General features: G+C 39.5%; 1 protein-coding gene and 1 non-coding gene across 4 annotated transcripts in view; both read right to left on the bottom strand.

Moving 5' to 3' along the window:
• LOC127794531 (uncharacterized) overlaps window positions 1–17,884 on the bottom strand; it is a 31,883-nt gene extending 13,999 nt beyond the window's left edge. Inside the window, exons 1-5 of one of the 3 annotated variants that reach the window (XM_052325706.1) lie at window positions 17,551–17,884; window positions 16,137–17,290; window positions 14,716–15,160; window positions 14,352–14,583; window positions 13,398–13,861 (exon numbers count right to left, since the gene is read on the bottom strand). In XM_052325706.1, the coding sequence (XP_052181666.1) occupies window positions 13,745–13,861; window positions 14,352–14,583; window positions 14,716–15,160; window positions 16,137–17,121 (1,779 nt within the window). In that variant the 5' untranslated portion in view covers window positions 17,122–17,290; window positions 17,551–17,884 and the 3' untranslated portion in view covers window positions 13,398–13,744. Of the gene's footprint in view, window positions 1–13,397; window positions 13,862–14,351; window positions 14,584–14,715; window positions 15,161–16,136; window positions 17,291–17,550 lie in introns of those variants that run through there. The other 2 variants (XM_052325705.1, XM_052325704.1) reach the window with 2 other exon arrangements.
• A 4,199-nt stretch (window positions 17,885–22,083) lies between these two features.
• LOC127796112 (small nucleolar RNA R71) lies at window positions 22,084–22,190 on the bottom strand. The gene has a single exon (XR_008021941.1). It is a non-coding gene; the product is annotated as a small nucleolar RNA R71 (small nucleolar RNA).

Below are 22,190 nucleotides of genomic sequence, written 5' to 3'. Positions count from 1 at the left end.
GAAATTTTAACTGAACAAACTCACTCTTGGGAGAGCAAGTTCCACAGCATCAAGTGCAAGGCAGTGCAAGTGAAACTCGCTCCTGTGAGGAGGGAGTTTCATGCAGCCTTGTGCAAGGCTATGTGGGACTCCCTCCTATAAGGAGCGAAGATGTCCGGTTAAAATTTCCACACTGGCCCCACTTCCAGTGTGGATTCATGGCGGAAGAAATGCAGTAGTTTTCATTAGTTTGGAAACTTCAGTATTTTGTTAATATTTTTTAAAATTATAGTATTTTTAAAATTTTCTTTGGTTTTCTTTTTCACCATCTAACAGCTCATGCTGCTTGGGATTGAGTTTCTGATCTTGGGTGTTCATTAGGTTATGCCTGCTTCTATGGCCGACACAGTGTTCCTATGAGCAGAGTGTTTGCTAATTACCAAAAATCAGAATGCTGACTGTCATTGTGTGTTTTATGATTTATTTGGCAAGTGTTGTGTTATAGGCAAAAGCCCATTAAAAGACAATAAAGTTCAAAAGTCCAAAATAATCCTTTTGGACTAAAAGGCGTAAATTTTCCATACACGGGGTCCCACACAAACATGCAAACTAGATAACTCTAACATTCAAAAATCCCTTCACATATTCCGAGAAAAGAACAAGCAATTATTCATAAAGAATTCTAATTCTAAAAGGATTTCAGAATATTGGGATAGGCATCATCCATAATAATTCTAATCTCAGCCAAATTAGGAAAAATTAGGATAAAATATTATCTGTAAAAATCTTAATTTTAATAAAATTAAGAAAAGTCAAGATAAACGTTATCTACAATAATTCTAATCTCGGATTAATTAAGATTACTCCATATTCCTCTATAAATAGCAAGCACTCAATCCTGAAAAAGAACGTCTCTGATACTTATTTCAATACAGTCTTCATCATCTTCAGTGTCTGACTTAAGCATTGGAGTGTTTGCACGGAGACCTCCCCGTGCCCTCTAATTGTTTTCTTATTTTTGCAGATTTAAGCGGCTTGATGACGATGTTTCTAGTCAAATAAATTCATTGTTGTATATAGGCAACAACAACAAGAAAGGAATCTAACTTTTCATGGTTTAAAGAGTTCAAATTTTTTTCTTAAAGACATTGACTTTTGCCTATTCTTTTGGTTGAGGGGGGCATCCCTTTTGTCTGTCCTCCTAGAAGATGATCTATTCCTTGTACCTGGATTTTTGGGACCTTCGGTTTCCTACAATACTTTTGCACAGTTTTCACTGCCTTAAAACAGCTCTTTCTATATACTTAGTTACTGACAAAAAGATATCAAATAGCAACTTATGAAGTGTGGGAAATTTTGGAATATGGTTTTGCACAATATACCATAGTTACTAATATCACAGTGGACCAGCCAATACATTATGGCACAAAAATGAGTATGTTTTTGTAATTTTTAGGATAACCAAAAAATAAAAATGATAAAAAAAAAAAAAAATTGGTTGTACTGCCCTGTCACTAGATATTAATGAATTTTTTATTTTTAATTATTTTAAAATAAGATTTATAATAGGTCAATTAAATTTTTGGTTCCTCTGAGTCAAAAATTGTTTGAACTCTCTCTCTCTCTCTCTAAATATTTATACATATAATCTCTTTACATACAACAAATCTTTTAAACTTAATCTTTTATTGTTAAAAATATAAAAATTTATCCAGCATATTTGAAAAAGAAGAGAGCAACTTTAGTACTAACAGTAAGGTTGCCCCTTTAGGACTAAAAGGTCACAAGTTCAAGTTTTTTGCAAAACAAGGATAAAGTTGCATACAAAAATGACTCTCTCTCGACCCTTGCAAAGCGAGGAGCCTTATGAGCCGAGGATGCCCATATTAAAAAAAGGACTAAAACTTCAAAAAATAAATGCTCAAAGCACAAGCTAAAATTGGTTCATATTAATTAACATAGCAAGGATTATTGAAAAGATTTATACTTGTACCTTGACGGTAAATAATGAATGAATTTTTTGTCATTTTATATATATGCATATATTTAAATTTAATAGTATTTTTATATCTATTCTATTATACAAGCAAACATAAGATTTCGTATTACCTAATTTTGAACCTGTATAAAGTTCCCTTTATTCCCAAAATACTCCTAAACTATCTATTTTATTTACCAACCACTAAAGCTTTATCAAGATTTTGTTTTCCCAACGCACCCTTTAATTCATTAACCAATCACTTAGTTTCTCCATCAACACACACAAAAATAATAATCACCCAAAACTGTCTTTGCAAAATTGTATGTAACTATTTGTATTACAAAAATAAAACAAAAAACATCCAAACATTTATTAGTATTCATAGAATCATTAACCAATTATTCTGTTTCTCCATTAACACACACATAAAATTTCATGTAACTGCCTACACAGATTTACCTGTAACAATTTGTATTACAAAATTAAAACAAACAAAACAAAAACAAAAGAATCCATACTGATAAAATTCCTACCGCTGCTACTGTTGTTGTGCCGTGCTGTGAAGTTTGTGTCGTGTGTGTGTGTGTGTATTGATTTATCTTCTTTGAATTATCTGCTTACCTTACCTTAGATTTATCTTTTATCTTTTTGTTATGTTTGTTTGTATTTTATTTTATTGTAATCTAGTCCTACAAAGTAGGAATGTAATTCTAAAAACTAGGAACTAAATCTAGGAGAATTCTTAGGATTTGTTGTGTATATATTTTGTGGATTGTCATTCAAGAATAATTAAGGAAATAAGCAACAAGAGGCTATTTTTCTACATGGTATCAGAGTCGTCCTCTTGTTCATTCTAAAACCCTAAAGTACCTTCATTGCACTTCTCCTTTCCGAGGCCTTCAGTGTTGTGTTTCCCACCACTACGATTTTTTTTTCCGTTGATCTTTAAGGGCTGTGACTTTGTTTCTCCTCTGTCACAGCTTGTTCCTTCCATCGATTTTTCAGTGTTGTGTGCCTGTCAAAGCCACAGCAATTTTGGAAGTCATCCTTACACTACCAGCCTTTGTTCTTTCCTAGTCTTACCATGTCAAGAATTTCTGAGACCGATACTCCAATATGCCAATAGGGAGTACTCCCACCAGTGACCTACCAGGAATACATCAGTCCTATAGGCTTGATGGGAGGAATTATTTGCAGTGGGCACAACTTGTGCGGACTTTTTTGAAGGGACGTGGGAAGATGGCTCACCTAATTGAGCCAAGTCCAGATGCCAAAGATTCTGGTTTTTCTGCATGGGAAGTTGAGGGTTCGATGATTATGTCTTGGCTTTGGAACTCAATGCAACCCGAGGTAAGTAGAAATTGTATGTGCCTATCTACTGCTAAGGAGATTTGGGACACTGCAAGGCATACTTACTCTAAGATGCAAGATGCATCTGTAATTTTTGACAAAAGGGTGAAAATAAGTAGTACAAGGCAGGGATCTTTAACTGTTACTGAGTACTACAATAAAATGAATGGATATTGGCTAGAGTTGGATCATTACCAAGATATAAAGATGAAATGGAGTGAAGATGCAGCCACTATAACTGCCATATTTGAAAGAGAGAGTAGTGGAATTCTTGACAGGTTTAAATGCTGATTTTGATCAAGTGAGGGTGCAGATCTTAGGTAGAGAAAAACTTCCTTCTCTCAATGAGGTTTTCTCTATTGTTCAAAGTGAGAATATAGTCGGATAGCTATGCTAAATGAAGTAACCTCTGAAGGATCTGCAATGGTGATTAATAAGAGGGATGGTGCTCAATTCAAGCCACAGCCAGGCAGGTTTGAGTTTAACCCTAGAGTGCAAAATCAAGAGAGTTTATGGCGTACTTTTTCTTTTTGCAAAAAAATCCAGGCATAATTCAAAATGGCAATTGTTCCATGGCCCAGTCAGGTATTTGTTTGAATTCTAAATCTATTAAAGCCTCACATACTATTAGGAATCATTTATGGATTCTAGACTCAGAAGCCACCGACCTTTGATTTGAATGTCTTTGATTCTAATATACCGATGAGTAGTCCCAAGAAGATAACAATAGCTGATGGAGATGCAAGTCCTATAGCTAGCCATGGTCATGTGAACCTCAATTCCTCATTATCCATTCACCATGTTCTTCATGGGCCTAATCTTTCTAACAACTTGATATCTATCTGCCAACGTACCAAAGACCTAAACTGCCATGTTTTTTCACCTAACAAATGTGAATTTTAGGCACTGGATACAGGGAAGAAGATTGGTGTGGCTGAGGAATGGAATGGGTTGTACTACTCGAAGACAACTAGTTCCATCATTAAGAGGGAGAAACCTATCATGGCCTTCTCATTTCATTCTGCATATCAGCCTACATCTGTTACTAATTTTTGGCTTCAGCATTGTCATTTAGGGCATCCTTCCATTAGTTTAATGCAATCCATGTTTCCAGCTTTGTTTAAACATCTTGATATATCTAGTCTTCATTATGATGTGTGTGAGTTTTCTAAACACCATAGAGTATCTTATCATGTTAGTAATAAAATCTCCTCCATTCCATTCAGATGTGTGGGGACCATCTAGAATCCCTAATTGTTCTAGGGCTAGGTGGTTTATTACTTTTATTGATGATTATACAAGAATGACTTGGGTATACCTCTTAAAAGACAAGGCAACTATCAGCTCTATTTTGCCTATATTCTATAAGATGATATCAACCAATTTGGATCCAAGATTAAACAATTCCAGACTGATAATGCAAGAGATTACTTTAATCACCACTTGCATCATTTTTTCCAACAAGAAGGAATTATTCATGAGTCATCAGTCATCATGTGTAGAGACTCCACAATAGAATGGAGTGGCAGAAAGGAAAATGAGACATTTACTTAATGTCACTAGAGCCCTTCTGCTTCATCATTCTATTCCTAAGAATTTTTGGGGGGAAGTAGTGTTAACAATTGCCTACTTGATTAATTGTGTTCCTTTTACTCTTCTAAATCAAAGTCCGGTTCAATGTTTGACTTCACATTTTCTAGAAGTTGGTTTTCATACTCCTCTTCCTTTAAGAGTCTTTGTATGTGTTGCTTTTGTCCATGTGTCCAAACACATGATAGGGATAAGTTGGATCTTCAAACTCTCAAATGCATGTTTCTTGGTTACTCACCCACTCAAAAAGGCTACAAATGCTATCACCCAGCTTCTAGGAAATTCTATGTGTCCAAAGGTGTCACCTTCATTGAAACTCAATCCTTTTTCCTTAGTACTGACAGTAAAGGGAAGGATATCTCTTGTGGTGATATAGGTCTTGATCTACCGTCTTTGGAATTATCCCATCAGTTTTAGAGTCACTACCCATCTAATTTCTCCTTAGATGAGTAGAATCAGCAGGTACCGCAAGAAGAGCAGCCTTCAACAATGTTGTCATCCTCTTCGGTTCGATTCAAAAGGTCCCCCTATGTCTTCAAGAAACGGACACAACCTATTCCAGACTCTCAGATGACACCAAAAACATTCCCAAGTCCAGGTATTAAAACCCCTTGTTCCTCTCCGACTTCACTGCCGCATTCTACTAATGACCTAGACCTACCTATTGCCCTTAGAAAAGGCATCAGAAGCTGTACCCAACATCTATTAGCAAATTACCTATCCTACCACTGCTTGTCTCCTAAACATAAAGGCTTCCTAACTTCCTTGGATACCATTTCTATTCCTAAGATAGTTAGTGAGGCTTTCAAAGATAATAATTGGATTCAAGCAATGCAGGAGAAGATGGAAGCCTTGGGAAAAAATCAGACATGGGATATTGTTTCTAAACCAAAGGGTGTCAAGGCTGTGGGCTGCAAATGGGTTTTCAACCTGAAGTATAATGTAGATGGGACCCTAGAGAGGTATAAGGCTAGGCTGGTTGCTAAAGGTTACACTCAAAACTTATGGGATTGACTACTTAGAAACCTTTGCTCCTGTGACGAAAATGGTAACTGTGAGGATTTTATTAACTCTAGCAGCACATTATGGCTGGAAATTGCAGCAATTCGATGTGAAGAATGCTTTCTTGCATGGGGATTTAGAGGAAGAGGTGTATATGGAGCCACCACCCGGCTTTGATAAAGGTTTCACAAGAAAGGTATGCAAACTAAAGAAAGCTCTTTATAGGCTTAAACAATCACCACGGGCATGGTTCGATAGGTTCTCTAAGGCTATGAGGAGTATGGGCTACCGTCAAAGTAGGGGTGATCACATTCTCTTCTTTAAGCACTCAAGTAAAGGAAAGGTGATAGCAATTTTGGTTTATGTTGATGACATTATAGTCACCGGGGATGGGTAAAGGAAAGGTGACAACATTTTTGGTTTATGTTGATGAAATTAGATGATTTTGTTGAGAAAACACAGCTTAAAGAAAGACTATCCTAGGAATTTGAGATCAAGGATCTTGGAGTCTTAAAGTATTTTTTGGGAATTGAAGTGGCCTATTCGAAAGCTGGGATTTTCTTATTCCAAAGAAAGTATATCTTAGACCTATTGCAAGAAACAAGACTATTGGGAGGCAAAGGAGTAGGTACTCCAATGGACTGCAATGTAAAACTAACTGCCAATTCAACTTGTCAGTTGGTAGATAGATAAAGGGAGATACCAAAAATTGGTTAGGAGACTAATTTACTTGTCTCGTACCAGACTAGATATTACTTTCACAGTAAGCTTGGTTAGTCAGTTCATGCATAGTTCTACTGACGAACATAAGCAAGTTGTGAGAAGGATCTTGTGTTATTTAAAGACTACTCATGGTAAAGGTATCCTCTTTAAATCAGGGACAGAATTGGATGTTACCGGATATAATAATGTGGATTATGGAGGATCTTTGGATGATAGAGGCTCCACAACTAGTTATTATGTGTTTCTTGGGAGAAACCTAGTATCATGGAGAAGTAAAAAGTAGGGAATAGTAGCTAAATCTAGTGCTAAGGTTGAGTTTCGAGCACTAGCACTGGGTCTATGTGAATTGTTGTGGTTGAGGATCATTTTGGGAGACCTAAGGATTTCTAGTCATGGGCTAAACAAATTATGTTGTGACAATAAGTTAGCCATAAGTATAGCACATAATCCTGTACAACATGATCGTACCAAACGTGTGGAGATAGATAGATATTTTATTAAAGAGAAGCTAGAAGCCAGATTGATCTGTATTCCCTATGTGTCCTCAGAAGAATAGCTACCTGATTGTTTGACAAAAGGACTTCCACCCAAACGATTTGAAGACTTAATATGCAAGTTAGAAATGGTTAATATCCATTCACTAGCTTGAGAGGGAGTGATAAAATTCCTACCGCTGCTACTGTTGCTATGTCGTGCTGTGAAGTCTGTGTGTATTGATTTTTATCTTTTGTGAATTATCTGTTTACCTTATCTTAGATTTATCTTTTATCTTTTTGTTATGTTTGTTTGTATTTTATTTTATTGTAATCTAGTCCTACAAAGTAGGAATGTAATCCTAAAAACTAGGAGCTAAAATCTATGAGAATTCTTAGGATTTGTTGTGTATATATTTTGTGGATTGTCATTCAAGAATAATTAAGGAAATAAGCAGCAAGAGGCTCTTTTTCTACACATATATTTATCTGCATTTATATAATCATTTATTTAGCTGCATGTGCATGAGCACAAACCCACCCCCTAGTTACTCCAAAATCTTTCACCATTCAGCAATAGTGAAAATAAATAATATAATATTATTTGGATTAAATTTATAAATAAAAAATACCTTTTATTATCTGTGATGGTTATAATGATAAATTCAAAAGGTACACCCAAATGCACGTTGTACTAATAACAAAAATAGTACTTTGTCAGGTACGAGATTGATAGCTGTGGAATATATCATGTATAGCATATTGAACAGATTTCAGATGCTACATCGGAAATACTCATTCACCTAAAAAGCATAACAAAGAACTGCTGTCGGATATTTTATTTTCCCAGTGCAAGGCGGGGATGCATTCTACTCCTTAGGGTCTGTGCCCTTCATGCTCAGAATTATGTAGTTGCAAAAACTTGTGAGTGGTATTATCAATAAGAAACTTGAAATAGTTAAAGAAGAGGATGCAAAAAAAAAAAAAAAATAAAGATAAAAGAAAAGAATCCTATTCAAAAAGAAAATATATGTATACGGAGGTAGTCTGATGAGTACTTGTGCAACATCAAGCTTGATGATACTGGACCGTTCACCGAGGTCTACCTTGAAGCAAGTACATGCAAGGACGGGGCCTTTAATCCCCCGGGAGAACTCCGACGCTCAAGTCAGTAGAAGAAAATACCCGAAATGGAAAATCACACAGTAGTCAGATGATCCATACCTGTAGAAGTTGACCTCTATTTAAATATGGCGTAGAGCATACTCTGAAAAGATAAGATAACCTCTGAACAAGACGTTGGAGAGAATCTCGGTTGACCGAGTCAACCTCGTTCAAAATCAAATATAGAATGAAGATCTAGATGACACGTGGCGCTTCCTGAGACAGGCATGTGGCGGCACCAGATTAGTAGTCTCCGAGGGTAGTATAGTAATTTTGCCCTTAGTAAAATATCCCCTCACCACTTGCCCCCCAACTCCTTGAGCTGTGAGGGTGAGGAGCTCGGGTAGCTGAAGGAGTAGTCCTTTAAGCTTTTCTGCTTTCCTGTAAAAAAAGAGTTTTGCAAAAAATAAATAGAATTAAATGATCTCAATTATTGGCTCGCTTTCCAACTCTAAGTCTCTTCACCCTTCTCATGGCCCTCCAAAGACTCTATAAAAAGGGATGTGGGTATGGTCCCCCCTTCCTAAGAATTATTGGAATGAAAGCATTCTTGGAGTAGAGTAAAAAAGATAAGAGGTCTCCCATCTCTTCTTCTTCTTTTTTTCATTATTTATTTTATATATATATATATATATTTTTTGGCTTGGCCGAGACCGCTGGTCTCGGCCTCGCTGGTGAAGGCCGCGGCCTGAGGGTCGCGGTGGCCTCAGCCGTGCCCGCTGAGGCCGCAAGGCCAAGGCCCCGCGCCTCAGCCTCGCGCGCCCCCGCTCGAGTGCGCAACTTTGCCTGCAAGGGTTTAACACTCCCCCCCCCCCCCCCTTTTTTTTTTGGAATCACTTGGCCCCTGCTTAGCTCCTGCCTCTACTATACTGCTCTTCTTTTTTTTTTTTATGCAGGCTCCCCGTAGGGTACGTGAGACTTCGAGCAGCGCCTTCAAGTCCAACAGGGGACGGACCGGCTCCCTCCTAAGGGTTCTCCCGTGCATTTCCCTTCCATCTCCGGAATCAGCCGGTCTTCCTTTGCCTCCCTTCTCTTATTTTTTGTGGTTTTTCGTTGTCTCTTTTCCCCATGTCATGCTGTTTTAGTAAGTCGATCCCCATGACCTCCTCTAGTAACTCGGATGGGAATAGCTCAGACTCTTCTAGCTCTCTTCCTAGTCTAATATGCAAATAGGAGACGCTGGGACCTCCCGGCCCCATCCTGATACCTCATCTTTTGATAACGATACTGACCTAGAGTTAGAGCTCCATCATAGTGGTCTCCTTGATGACCTAACCTCTGCTTATTCTACTTTGTCCAAGGACGAGGTCTCCGGACTCGCTTGAAAATATCACCTCTCCATCAAGGGCTACTAGTACACTGCACCTTCCAACCTTAGAGCCCATCAAGCCCCTCCTACTGGTTTAACCATCTATGAAGCCTCTCTTGAAGCCGGGTATCGGTTCCCTTTTGAAGGCACCCTAGCTGAGATCTTTTGCCTCGTAGGGTTATCTCCCTCTCAGCTAGTGCCTAATGGGTGGAGGAACTTAGTCTCTTTCGTTATATGTTGTTAGAGGAGAGGTATCGTCCCTAAATCTGAGCTCTTCTTAAAATTATTTCGCCTTGTATGCGTTGATAAGTCCGAATTTCGCTACTCCTTCATGGCATACCCTGGCTGTAAGTTTCTCGTAGACACCCTGTCCTCTTTGAAAGGTTGGAAAAATCGGTATTTTTTCATGGGATCTCCCTCCGTTACTATGGGTGTGCCCATTGCCTGGCGTCGGCCTCCCTGTACAAATTTTCCACGTGAAATGTCCCATTTAGAGAGGAGGGATGTTGAGCTTTTGATGGGTTTGGAGCACGTCAGTACTGCCAGATTGATTAACGAGCAAACTCTATTTCTCGGGGGTGTGTGTCGATACCCCTGCCCAACAGCCAACATTCCCTTAGGTTGATTTTTCCAATCCTCTCATTCCGCTTCATGTCTTCAATTTAAGTGTGCTTCTTTATCCTGACACTTGATCTTATTTTGTCATGCTTTGTAGCCACGATGATTGACGACGCGGAGCTATGGGGGACCGATAAACAGGTTGCTGAAGAGGCCAAACGGGCCCAGAAGAATGCCAAGCGATACCAAAGACTCTCGGCTCCCACCTCGGCACAAAAAATCGAAGGCCACTAGGTCTCGTTCTTCTTTGCCCCAAGCTAAGGTAGGGGGCTCCCAAGGCACCGAGCCTCTTTCTGACATAATCGAGGGGGAGGCGTCCATTCCCGCCCGGGCTCCTTATCGACCAGACTGGAACGTTCATGAGTCAAACCACAGCAGCGAGGCTTGAGTGGCAACTCAGCTTATTCAGGGTCTACCAACTCAGGCGGACCTGGAAGGGGTCGTGGATCTGACTTCAGAGACCTTGGAGTCGTGCTACTGCCAAGGCTTGGTTCAGGTTAGTCTCTTGGTCCTTTATCATGGAGAACTTTTGGCCCCCCTTATTCTAATTTTTGCTATTTGCATACAAAGTATTGTCGCTCAGAACGAGCTCCAGAGGCGAATGGCGAGGAACTCACAAAAAATGCTTGAGTTAGATAATGCTCTTGCTGAGTGCCATAGGACCCTCGAGCAGCGGGATGAGGATCTGAGGGCTCAACATCAACGAGCCGCGGAGCTGGAGGAACGCCTCCAAAGCCTTGAGATTAGCCGCCATGCAACGGAGGGAGAGTTGGGGCGGTTTAAACAGCGTGTTCGGGAGCTAGAGGAGAGATATGCAGACCCCACCCAGCTCCCCGAACACGCTGTTTAATCCTTTCACCTCGGGGAGCTGGGTGGGGTCTGCATATCTCTCCTCTAGCTCCTGAACACGCTATTTACACCGCCCCAACTCTCCCTCCGTTGCATGACGGCTAATCTCAAGGCTTTGGAGGCATTCCTCCAGCTCCGCGGCTCGTTGATGTTGAGCCCTTAGATCCTCATCCCGCTACTCGAGAGTCCTATGGCACTCGGCAAGGGCATTATCTAACTCAAGCATTTTTCGTGAGTTCCTCGCCATTCGCCTCTGGAGCTCGTTTTGACCGACAATACTCTGTATGCAAATAGCAAAAATTAGAATATGGGGGGCCAAAAGTTCTCCATGATAAAGGACCAAGAGACTAACCTGAACCAAGACCTGGCAGTAACACGACTCCAAGGTCTTTGAAGTTAGATCTGCGACCCCCTCCAGGTCCGCCTGAGTTGGTAGACCCTGAATAAGCTGAGTCGCCACCCAAGCCTCGCTTTTGTGGCTAACTCATGAACGTTCCAATCTGGTCGGTGAAGAGCCCAGGCGGGAATGGACGCCTCCCCCTCGATCATGTCAAAAAGAGGCTCGGTGCCTTGGGAGCCCCCTACCTCAGCTCGGGGCAAAGAAGAACGAGACCGCCTTCGATTTTTTGTGCCGAGGTGGGAGCCGAGAGTCTTTGGTATGTCGCTTGGCATTCTTCCGGGCCCGTTTGGCCTCTTCAGCGGCCTGTTTATCGGTCCCCCATAACTCCACGTCGTCAATCATCGTGGCTACAAAGCATGACAAAATAAGATCAAGTGTCAGGATAAAGAAGCACACTTAAATTGAAGACATGAAACGGAATGAGAGGATTGGAAAAATCAATCTAAGGGAATGTCGGCTGCTGGGCAGGGATATTGACACACACCCCCGAGAAACAGAGTTAGCTCGTTAATCAATCTGGCGGTACTGACGTGCTCCAAACCCATCAAAAGCTCAGCATCCCTTCTCTCTAAAGGGGGACATTTCATGTGAAAAATTTGTACAGGGAGGCCGACGCCAGGCGGTGGGCACACCCATAGTAACAGAGGAAGATCCCATGAAAAAATACTGATTTTTCCAACCTTTCAAATAGGACGGGGTGTCTACGAGAAACTTACAGCCAAGGTATGCCATGAAGAAGTAGCGAAATTCGGACTTATCAACGCATACAAGGCGAAATAATTTTAAGAAGAGCTCAGCTTTAGGGACGATACCTCTCCCCCGACAACATATAACGAAAGAGACTAAGTTCCTCTACCCGTTGGGCACTAGTTGAGAAGGAGATAACCCTACGAGGCGAAAGATCTCAGCTAGGGTGCCTTCGAAAGGGAACCGACATTCGGCTTCAAGAGAGGCTTCATAAATGGTTAAACCCCCAGGAGGGGGTTGATAGGCTCTAAGGTTGGAGGGTGCAGAGTACCAGTAGCCCGTGATGGGGAGATGATATTTTCGGGCGAGTCCGGAGATCTCATCTTCGAACAAGGAAGAATAAGTAGGGGTTAAGTCATCAGGGAGACCACTATGATGGAGCTCTAACTCTAGGTCAGTATCATTATCAAAAGAGGATGCATCAGGATAGGGCCAGGAGGTCCCAGCGTCTCCTATTTGCATACCAGACTGGGAAGAGGAGCTAGAAGAGTCCGAGTTATTCCCATCCGAGTTACTAGAGGAGGTCATGGGGATCGACTTACTAAAACAATGTGACATGGGAAAGAGAGACAATAAAAAACCACAGAAAAATAAGAGAAGGGAGACAAAGAAATACCGGCGGATGAGAAGAATTCCAAAGATGAAAGGGAAATGCACGGGAGAACCCTTATGAGGGAGCCGGTCTGTCCCCTGTTGAACTTGAAAGTGCCGCTCGGAGTCTCTCGTGCCTTGTGGGAAGCCTGCCAAAAAAAAAAAAAATTAAATTAGAAAGGCAGGCAAAAAAAAAAAGGGGCAACAAGACCCCCACATGCAGTGCCAAGCGGGGCGCGCGACCTCGGCCAGCGAGGCCAAGGCGCGCGGCCTCGGCCAGAGTGGCCGAGGCCACTGCGGCCCTCAGGCCGCGGCCTCCACTAGCGAGGCCGAGACCGCTGGTCTCGGCCACGCGCAAATAAAAAAAAATCAAAAAACAAAAAAAAAAAATGAAATAAAAAGAAAAAGAGAGGGGGAGAGGCTTCATACCTTTTTACTCCACTCCAATAATTCTTAGGAGGAGGGGACCATGCCCACATCCCTTTTTATAGAGTCCTTGGAGGGCCATGAGAAGGGTGAGGGGACTTTGAGTTGGGAAGCGAGCCAATAATTGAAATCACTTAATTCTATTTATTTTTACAAAACTCTTTTTTACAGGAAAGTAGAAAAGCTTAAAGGACTACTCCTTCAACTGCCCGAGCTCCTCACCCTCACAACTCAAGGAGTTGGGGAGACAAGTGGTGAGGGGATATTTTACTAAGGGCAAAATTACTATACTACCCTCAGAGACTACCAACCTAGTGTCGTCACATGCCTGTCTCAGGAAGCGCCACGTGTCATCTAGATCTTCATCCCATATTTGATTTTGAACGAGGCTGACTCGGTCAACCGAGATTCTCTCCAACGTCTTGTTCAGAGGTTATCTTATCTCTTCAGAGTATGCTCTACGTTATCTTTAAATAGAGGTCAACTTCTACAGCTATGGATCATCTGACTACTGTGTGACTTTCCATTTCGGGTATTTTCTTCTACTCACTTGAGCGTCGGAATTCTCCCGGGGGATTAAAGGCCCCGCCCTTGCAGGTACTTGCTTCGAGGCAGACCTCGGTGATCGGTCCAGTATCATCAAAGTTTTTTAACATATCCTAAATTTTGTTCAAAGAAGAAATTAAAAATATTGGGCAGTAAAGCACTAACATATGCAAGAAAGAATAGAATTAAAAATAAGGCTATATGTCACAAGGTTGAAGTGGTTCTTATCAAAGATAAGATGTGAGAAACAAGATTAAAATAGATTGGCCATGGGAGAAGAAGATCAATAAATGCTTCTGCAATGAAAGTGGATGTAATAGAAAAAGCGAGGAGTCTCTGGCATGAAATGCCTTAGAATGGCCTTACAAAAGATATTGTCATATATAGAGATGCTTCGCAAGTTAGAAACTATGTAGCAAAACACACCTAGTGGAATTACGGCTTCATATGCTCTTGTAAAAAAATAAATCAAAACAACAGGAAAGTAAAAACAAGAATCTTTAAGTGCAAAACTGATAATGACAAGAAATAGAAGCATAATTGTTATAGGAAAAAACAAAAAGGGAACACGATGCTATATTTTAAAACTAGGAAGCTCGTTACCTGGGAATTTATGACATATACATCTGCTGCAGAGTAAAGTGAAGCAACCCTTGTAGTTGCTGGAGTCCAGAGCACTGACTTTGACATATTTGAATGCTGGGCTAGAAAACTGAGCATTCCTTGGACATAAGGCACCTTATTGCTCTTAGATCCAACTGAACCAATAAGAACTTTAAGAGTCTGCTCCTGCACTCCTTTACTCTTAGGTACTGATTTTCTTCTCTTCACATTGCTGTCAAATGTCACAATATCAGTGTCATCTACAAAGATAGTAACCCTGGATTAACACAAATGTTTCCATTGAATGGATACAGCATGTTTTATTTTTTAATGATATATTGTGTAAAATAAATGAGAATCATACTGAGAAGATTCTTCTTCAACCAGCATCTGTACTGACTCAAGAAGCAAGAGCTGTCCTTTTCCAGCATTTATGCTACTAAGAGACATCACAAGCATATCATTCTCTTTCAACCCCATTTCTTCTCGAACTGCATTTCTCAATAACTTTCTTTTCTCAAGCATCTTTTCAGTGCTGAACAATGGTGTATTTAGGGAGCATGAAATCCCTGCTACAAAAGCCAGTTCATCATTGACTGAAAGTGGAACCACTGCCAGCTGAGAATTCAGCTTGATGTTTTCTTCTGCAGACCAGGCAAGCCACTGTTTAGACTGTGCTTCAGAAAGGAAAAGCAGCATTTTAACTCGGTTGAGGACAAGTTTTGACCGATCAAAGTACTCCCGTCGATTCTCCATGATCCACCAAGCAATACGATTTGAACCAGCAGGAAAATGTGTTGTATATTGCTCTGGAACCATACAAGATCCAAGATTATCAAGAAGCAAGCCATAATACAAATAGATTCACAAAAATATGAAAGCCCAAATTTCAAATAAGACAAAAGTAAAACTAAAGTTCTGGAGTTTTTTTATGGTGTCATGATTAATATCCAGTGGAACTCTGAAAACAATCAATCAACTAAAGGCATAAGAGTTCAACTAGGAGGGGAGGAAACCTAAGTAAAAATGTAGTCAATCAACATAAATCAGATATTGCGCCACTTAATAATATTGACAATAACATTATCATAAGAAAGTAGGGTTTAATATAAAACTACTTATTCTGATCTTAACAGTCACGGCATACTCCATTTTTTCTAGTGCATTACATGAGCAACATGAGGCTCTAGACCGACAACAAGAAAAGCTTTTCAGTTTAAATAATTATATAAAGCAGTAGTAACTGATACAAGAATCAAAATGATTAAGGTTTTGTTTAATAATAATAAAAAAATTGTTTTCCCTGTGGAAAACACAATATCTCTACAGCTCAGACCACTAAGGGAACTTAATGTACAAAAGCATGTCTAGCATTTGATGATCAAGCAGCAGATCTGGTTATGCATTAAGAAATCCACATGCTTGAGCAGACCTTCTAATCACTAATTATGCCTAGCACAGGATGCGCAAATATTTTTTGTTACACTAATGTGCCATGCTTACTCTCCAACTAGTAGAGGGCATCACATGCTTAGCTGGACACATCTTGCAAAACATTGATTGATGATCTGAAATTGCTTCGGCTTACATGAATCCCGCAAGAGAATTTACCAGTACCAAATTCACCTAAAGCTACAAGATATTCAGTTCTCATAATGACTGGATGACATGCAGTTTGTTTAGAGAATATAAGATACAAGTAGAAAAGCATTAAATATTGAGGAACAACTAATCAACAGTAACTTTAATGAGGACTATTAGCAAACTGTTGGCAAAGGTTCTCACCAATCCATGATGCACAGACAGCTGATCCAGCAATGACAAGATCTGCCTTCCAGGCAGTTTTGAAGCTAAGATCTGCCCTGTCATCAAGCACTTTTATCTTTCTCCTAGAAAGCTCTGGCATCAATCCACCCTTTCTGCTGAGAACTACAACGGAAACTGTTGCCCCACAGCTCACAAACTCTGTTGCCAACTCCAACATAGAAAGTGGAGCTCCAGTCATTGACAGCTCATGAAATATCAATAAGAACTTCCTGGACCAAACAAGTCGTGAAAACTCCCCCTTCCTATCACAGGTTCCTGATCGCTTCTCAGGACTCCATTCCAATATTCTATCCTCTGTTGAGCCAAATGGACCGACAAGCAATCCATAAGAGGAATTTCGCTGAGGAATTTCTGGTTCCTGCTCCTCAAGCTCAGTGGCATTAATGACTGCTGTTGTTTTCTGCTTACCGTGTGCCTTACTACGCAAACGGCGTCCTGATCTCTTACTCTTTTTCCTTACATTTTTACGGGATGGAACAACACTCTCCCTTTTTGCCAAAACCACATCCATATTCTTGAAGGTGGTTTGGTTTCTATCATTTCCAATTTTAACTGCCTTGGGATTGGCATCTGCAATTAAGTCCCGTCTGTGATTGTCTTCAAAGTCAGAGTTCTCATCATTTTGTTTACTTCCATAACCAAAAAGACCCTCCTTGTTGTCCCCATGAGCCCACTTGGATTGCACATAGAATCCAGCGTAAGCCCAAAGAGTAATTAACAACAACCAAAGCACTATACGGTTACTTCGAAACCACCGAGCATTAAAACCACTGCTTCTGTCTTCTCGTCGAGGCGTCCTTCCAGAGTTCAACCTCCGGAAAGTAGGAGAACCCCTGGGAGTCGATCTTCCTGACAACGAGGACTTCAAGCCGGCAGCTGACCTTAACGACGATGGTCGCACTACACTTCCTAGGAAATCCCCCTTACTACTGCCTTCATCCATTAGTCACTCCAACTATAGGACACAACAAAAAGCTCATTTGTCATTGTTTGGATATGAAGCATTTCCCCAAGTAAGCCATAGAACTTCAATATCTTGTCCAATTAGCATCAGAAACGCCTAAATGTTTCCCAAGCATATACCTCCGTAGCTCACTCCTTCAGTTTTGGTTCTACAAGAATTAAAGAGCATCAAGTGATGTTTCAGTAATGCATAACAAATGTCAAAGAACAAAACGACGACCCGATCAAGACAACTGAAGGAAAGAAACATGAGAATTCACAGTTCATGTTGATACTCGAACTAATTTTCTCAACTCCTCTCCCCGTTTCTCTCACCAAGCAAACTAAAGTGAACATCAGTAAGAAGCGAGAACCCCGTAATTTATGAATCAAATGCTCATCAAACAAATAAATCAAGCCCTAAACTTACTAGATTTATCTCGAGCTTCAGCTAAAGCAACCGATACTTGTGAAGCAGAGTGTGGAGGAAAGTACAGCCGAAACCGAAACCGAAACCGATCCCAGCGAATCACTTTGAGCTGCCTCTGCTACTTGAAGGTCACAAACTTTAACTTCCAAGAAACAAAGCGAGCAAGCAAGCAACCGAGAGAGAGGAAGCTTGTCTCTGCAATTCGGAGAAATGATTGCACGTGCCTGACCGGAGCACGGAGAACTTATTAAAGAGGGGAGAAGACGACGGGAGACTGCTCCATGCTGTCACCCTCATTGCAATAGCGTGGGATGGAGCGAATCGACATGAAAGTTCGATCGTCGGCACGTTTATCCGACGGTGGGAAATCCAGATTCAAACCCAATCATAATCGTACGGAAGACGATGATTAGGAGTGAATCGTGATCGGACAGCTGTGAAGAATCTAGTTGGATTTTTTTTTTTTTAAATACCGTATTTAATATTGAGAGTAACCACCCCCAAGAAAATATTTTAATCTGTCATAAATAATTCAGTTTCCGAGGCTTTATCAAAATATTTAATTTAAAAGTAATAATAAAGGGCTACAAGACGGGGTCATGTGCTTTTAGAATTAATATAAATATTTTATGACTTTTATTATTATAATTTGTTTTGTTAATAACAAATTATTATTAATTTTTTTATAAATTTTTAAAATTATCTTTTCTTTCTTTCTAATATAATTATATAAAAAAAAAATTACATTAAATAGTGGCCACCCAACCACCACCACCCTACATCAAGAAATCTAGGTTGAGCATTTAAATAGACAAATGAGCTCATAGTTAGCCAATTTTGAGAGCAAGAGTCCTTTTGGTCGGTTGCATCTTCTTCAATTTAAAATTCGAAATTGGCTAACTATGAGTTCATTTGTCATTCTAAAAACATATTTCTCAATTCTTTTTGTCAATCTAAAAACTTGTTTCTCAAAATAAAAATTTAAAATTTGAATTCTTTTTAAAATTTTAAGAATAATTTTTTAATGACATTTTATTTAATAAATTTGATTATTATGTAAATTAAAACTATTTAATGTTATTTAAAAAATATATTATTAAAATATATATATTAAAATTGATAAATCTTATAACATTTTTTTGTTATAAAATATGAATAAATAAATAAATTATCTTGACAAAAAAAATGAAAAACATAAAAATAAAAATTAAAGACCTAAATTGATAAATACAATTGTGAATAATAAGATTACACCAAATAATTCAATAGTAATGAAATTCAAATATTATGCGCACACACATACCCACCTAGCAAGGGGTAGTCAACGCTGGATCTAGAGATGCAAAGGGCAGTTGACGGTGGATCTAGTGATGCAAGGGGCAGTTGATTGACAGTGGATCTGGCGATGCAAAGGGCAATCAACGATGGATATGCCAATGCAAGGGGATAGTGGCTCACAGTGGTGGCAGGGGTAATCGACGGTCGAGAGAAAAGAGAGAAGGAAGAGAAAAGAAGAAAGAAGACAGAAAAGAAGACAGTGGTGGCGGTAGCGATGATCGAGAGAAAGAAGAGAGAAAAGAGAAAGGCGTGATGGCAGTAGTGGGTTCTTGTTTTTCACGTTTTGAAAGAAATGTTTGTTTTGGCTGAAAATAGCCAAAACGAAAATATACATTTTGAGTTTTGTGTGTAAAATTTTTGTGTGTTTTGGAAAATGCATTTTTAAAAACAGCGAAGAAAACATGTTTTCATTATTTTAAAAAACTAAAAATTAAAAATGAACTGAAAACAACAAAAAGAACGCAACCTTATAGTTTCATTTCAAACTATAAAATAAACTTGGCTCACCATGTAACACCAAACACAACACTAAAAAATTATAGGCCAACTAAATGGGTTTACCCTCTACCCTTCAAACAAAAGCTAATTTTTCCAAACCCATATTAGTTCTTATATTTATCTAAGACAACAAGCATAAACCCAATAAAATGAAATAACTCATTAGATGAGCTAAACATGTAGCAATGGTCTTTTACTGTCACAGCTTAGGCAACCACCTTCAAAAGGTCGCTGCTTAGCCCAGACTAATATATCCAGGATTTCTCCTCTGGTGGACCGATATGGGATTCAACATGCTATAGTAACACATGTCATCCCTTCATTTAGGGGTGGAATGTCCCCACTACACGACCCCCACCACCGCCGAACCAACGAGTCTGCTCTGATATCATACTGTCACAACCTAGGCAACCACCTTTATAAAGTTGTTGTCTAGCCTAGACTAATGTACCCAGGACTCCCCATCTAGGGGACTCATGTGAGATTCGACATGCTACAGTACACACACACACACACACACACCGTGTTTTGCTACTAGTTTTGTTCTTCTAAGCATTTACAAATAATGGATATGTAACCATAAACTTTACAAACTTAGTAAGTCAAAGCACACACAACATGCAATGTGATCAACATATTTTGTACTCTTATTTAGTTGTCCAAACTTAGCATTTAAGTATTCAATGAACATGATTGCTACTCATTTTGGGCTTAATATTGTCAATATAGGTACACGTTATATGCAAAGCGGACATGGAGCAAAAAGAGTGATTTTGGTGCATGATGGGAATGAAATAAAGCTTGGAGGCATGGTCGAGTATCGATGCAAAAGAAAGCAAAAGAGTATCAAGAGACAAAAAGTAGAAGATGATAAAGCAAGAGGCCAAAGAAGAAGGCTAGCGGGCTTATAGCGGAATGCATACCGCTATAAGACCGCTATAAGGTTTAGTTTCCGGAGCTCACGGTCCTACAGTGGAATGCATACCGCTGTAAGACCGCTTTAGGAATTGTTATCTGGAGCTCACGGGTCTATAGTAACAAGCATACCGCTGTAGCGTTCTGAACTTCGATTCAAAGCTCGATTTTGGCCCATCTCCATTCAAATCAATGGGAAACAAGAGTTTTCACTATGCACGACTTTAATAACCTAAAAACCACTATATAAAGACTTATTGTTAAGGGTTTTGGGAGTTTTTTTTTTATGGAAGAGAAGCCGACGGAAGATTAAAGACTTTACTATTGGGTTGTATTTTTCTTTCTCAATTCTTTGCTATGGATTCTAACTATTTCCTTTTTCTTTTGATTGCAAGAATGCATTGCTAAGTGTTTATAGCTAGGGTGAATGATGAAACCTCGACTTCTAATGATTTGATTTAAAGTTATTCGGTTTGCTATTTTCTTATCCATTCGGGTTGATTGTTTGTTATGTTCATAATGTTGTTTTGATGCTTGATCACCATTGGAACATATTTGTGATTTGTATTGCTTTTGAGAGATTCAATATGGATTAGATATGGTAGTAAACAACGTAGGGTCCTATAATAGGTAGAGACACCGTTATGCCCTATGAAATCATTTTGTGATGATCTCTGTTATTGAATACATGTTTATATGTTCGAAGGTTAACTAGAGATAGTTAATCTCATATATATACATAGAACTGAATGACCATCGAGAAAGGCTTTTGGTTGTAATTGGATCATCGATTTTCAACCTAAGATAAGGAATAACAAGACCCGAGTAATGAATAATTGAATCATAGAAGACCGATGGTGGATTCACAAACCCTAGTGCCTTAACTTTGAGAGTTTTTGAATCAAAGAAATTGTTTTGTTTGTATCTTTTATTAGTAAATTAGTTTTCATTATAGTTGAAGTCTTTGTTAATGTGTGTGTTAGGTTAAGGTTAAATCAATGAGAGTAAACGTCAAAAGTTAGTCCTCGTGGATACGACACTCTATTCATCACTGTATTACTTGTCACGATCCGTCCACTTACATGATAGAATAGGCAGGACAAGTTTTTGGCGCCGTTGCCGGGGACTAGCTATTTTGATTATTGCTTTGATTGATATTAGCTTTAACTATCAAATTTTGTTTTCATTATTTTTCTAGGCTAAGTTATTTCAATTTGTGTGTGTGTAGGGATTGAGATAGTGCATGAACTGTTCAGAACGTTCGAATATTTGTGAGTTAGATCTTGAGATAGAAAGAATGTTCCATCAAAGGCGTTGTGAACAGAGAGCAAGGAGGGAAGAGTAACTGAGTAATATGGGTGACAACGCGAACCAACTTGTTCAAATGGCGCAGGCCGTTGAAGTAAATGAAAAAGACATTCTGATGGGGGATTTCATGATGCCCCAATGATTGAGAACCGGTCAAGCATAATCTATCCTCCCTATGGGCATGAGAACTTTCAGTTGAGGCCGGACATGATCAATCTCTTCGCGAACAACATACCTTTTTATGGAATGAGCGAGGAAAATCCATACTACCACTTGTCTCGATTTTTAGAGTATTGTGGGAATTTCAAGTACCAAGGAATTAATGAAGAGGCACTCAAGATGCGTCTTTTTCCTCACACTTTGAAAGATAAAGCTCGGGAGTGGTTGGATTCATTACCAGCTGGCAGCATTACTACATGGGTGGATTTGGTTCAGAAGTTTACGTTGAAATATTTTCCACCAGCTAAGATTAACAAGCTCAAGCATGAAATTTCAACCTTCCAACAAGCCGAATTAGAAAATTTTCATGAGGCATGGGTACGGTTCAAAGAGTTGTTGAGGAAGTGTCCAAGTCACAGTTT

Source organism: Diospyros lotus, chromosome 2, assembly GCF_014633365.1.
Source record: "Diospyros lotus cultivar Yz01 chromosome 2, ASM1463336v1, whole genome shotgun sequence".
Classification (NCBI taxonomy): Eukaryota; Viridiplantae; Streptophyta; class Magnoliopsida; order Ericales; family Ebenaceae; genus Diospyros; species Diospyros lotus.
This window is presented reverse-complemented; position numbering and strand designations above follow the sequence as displayed.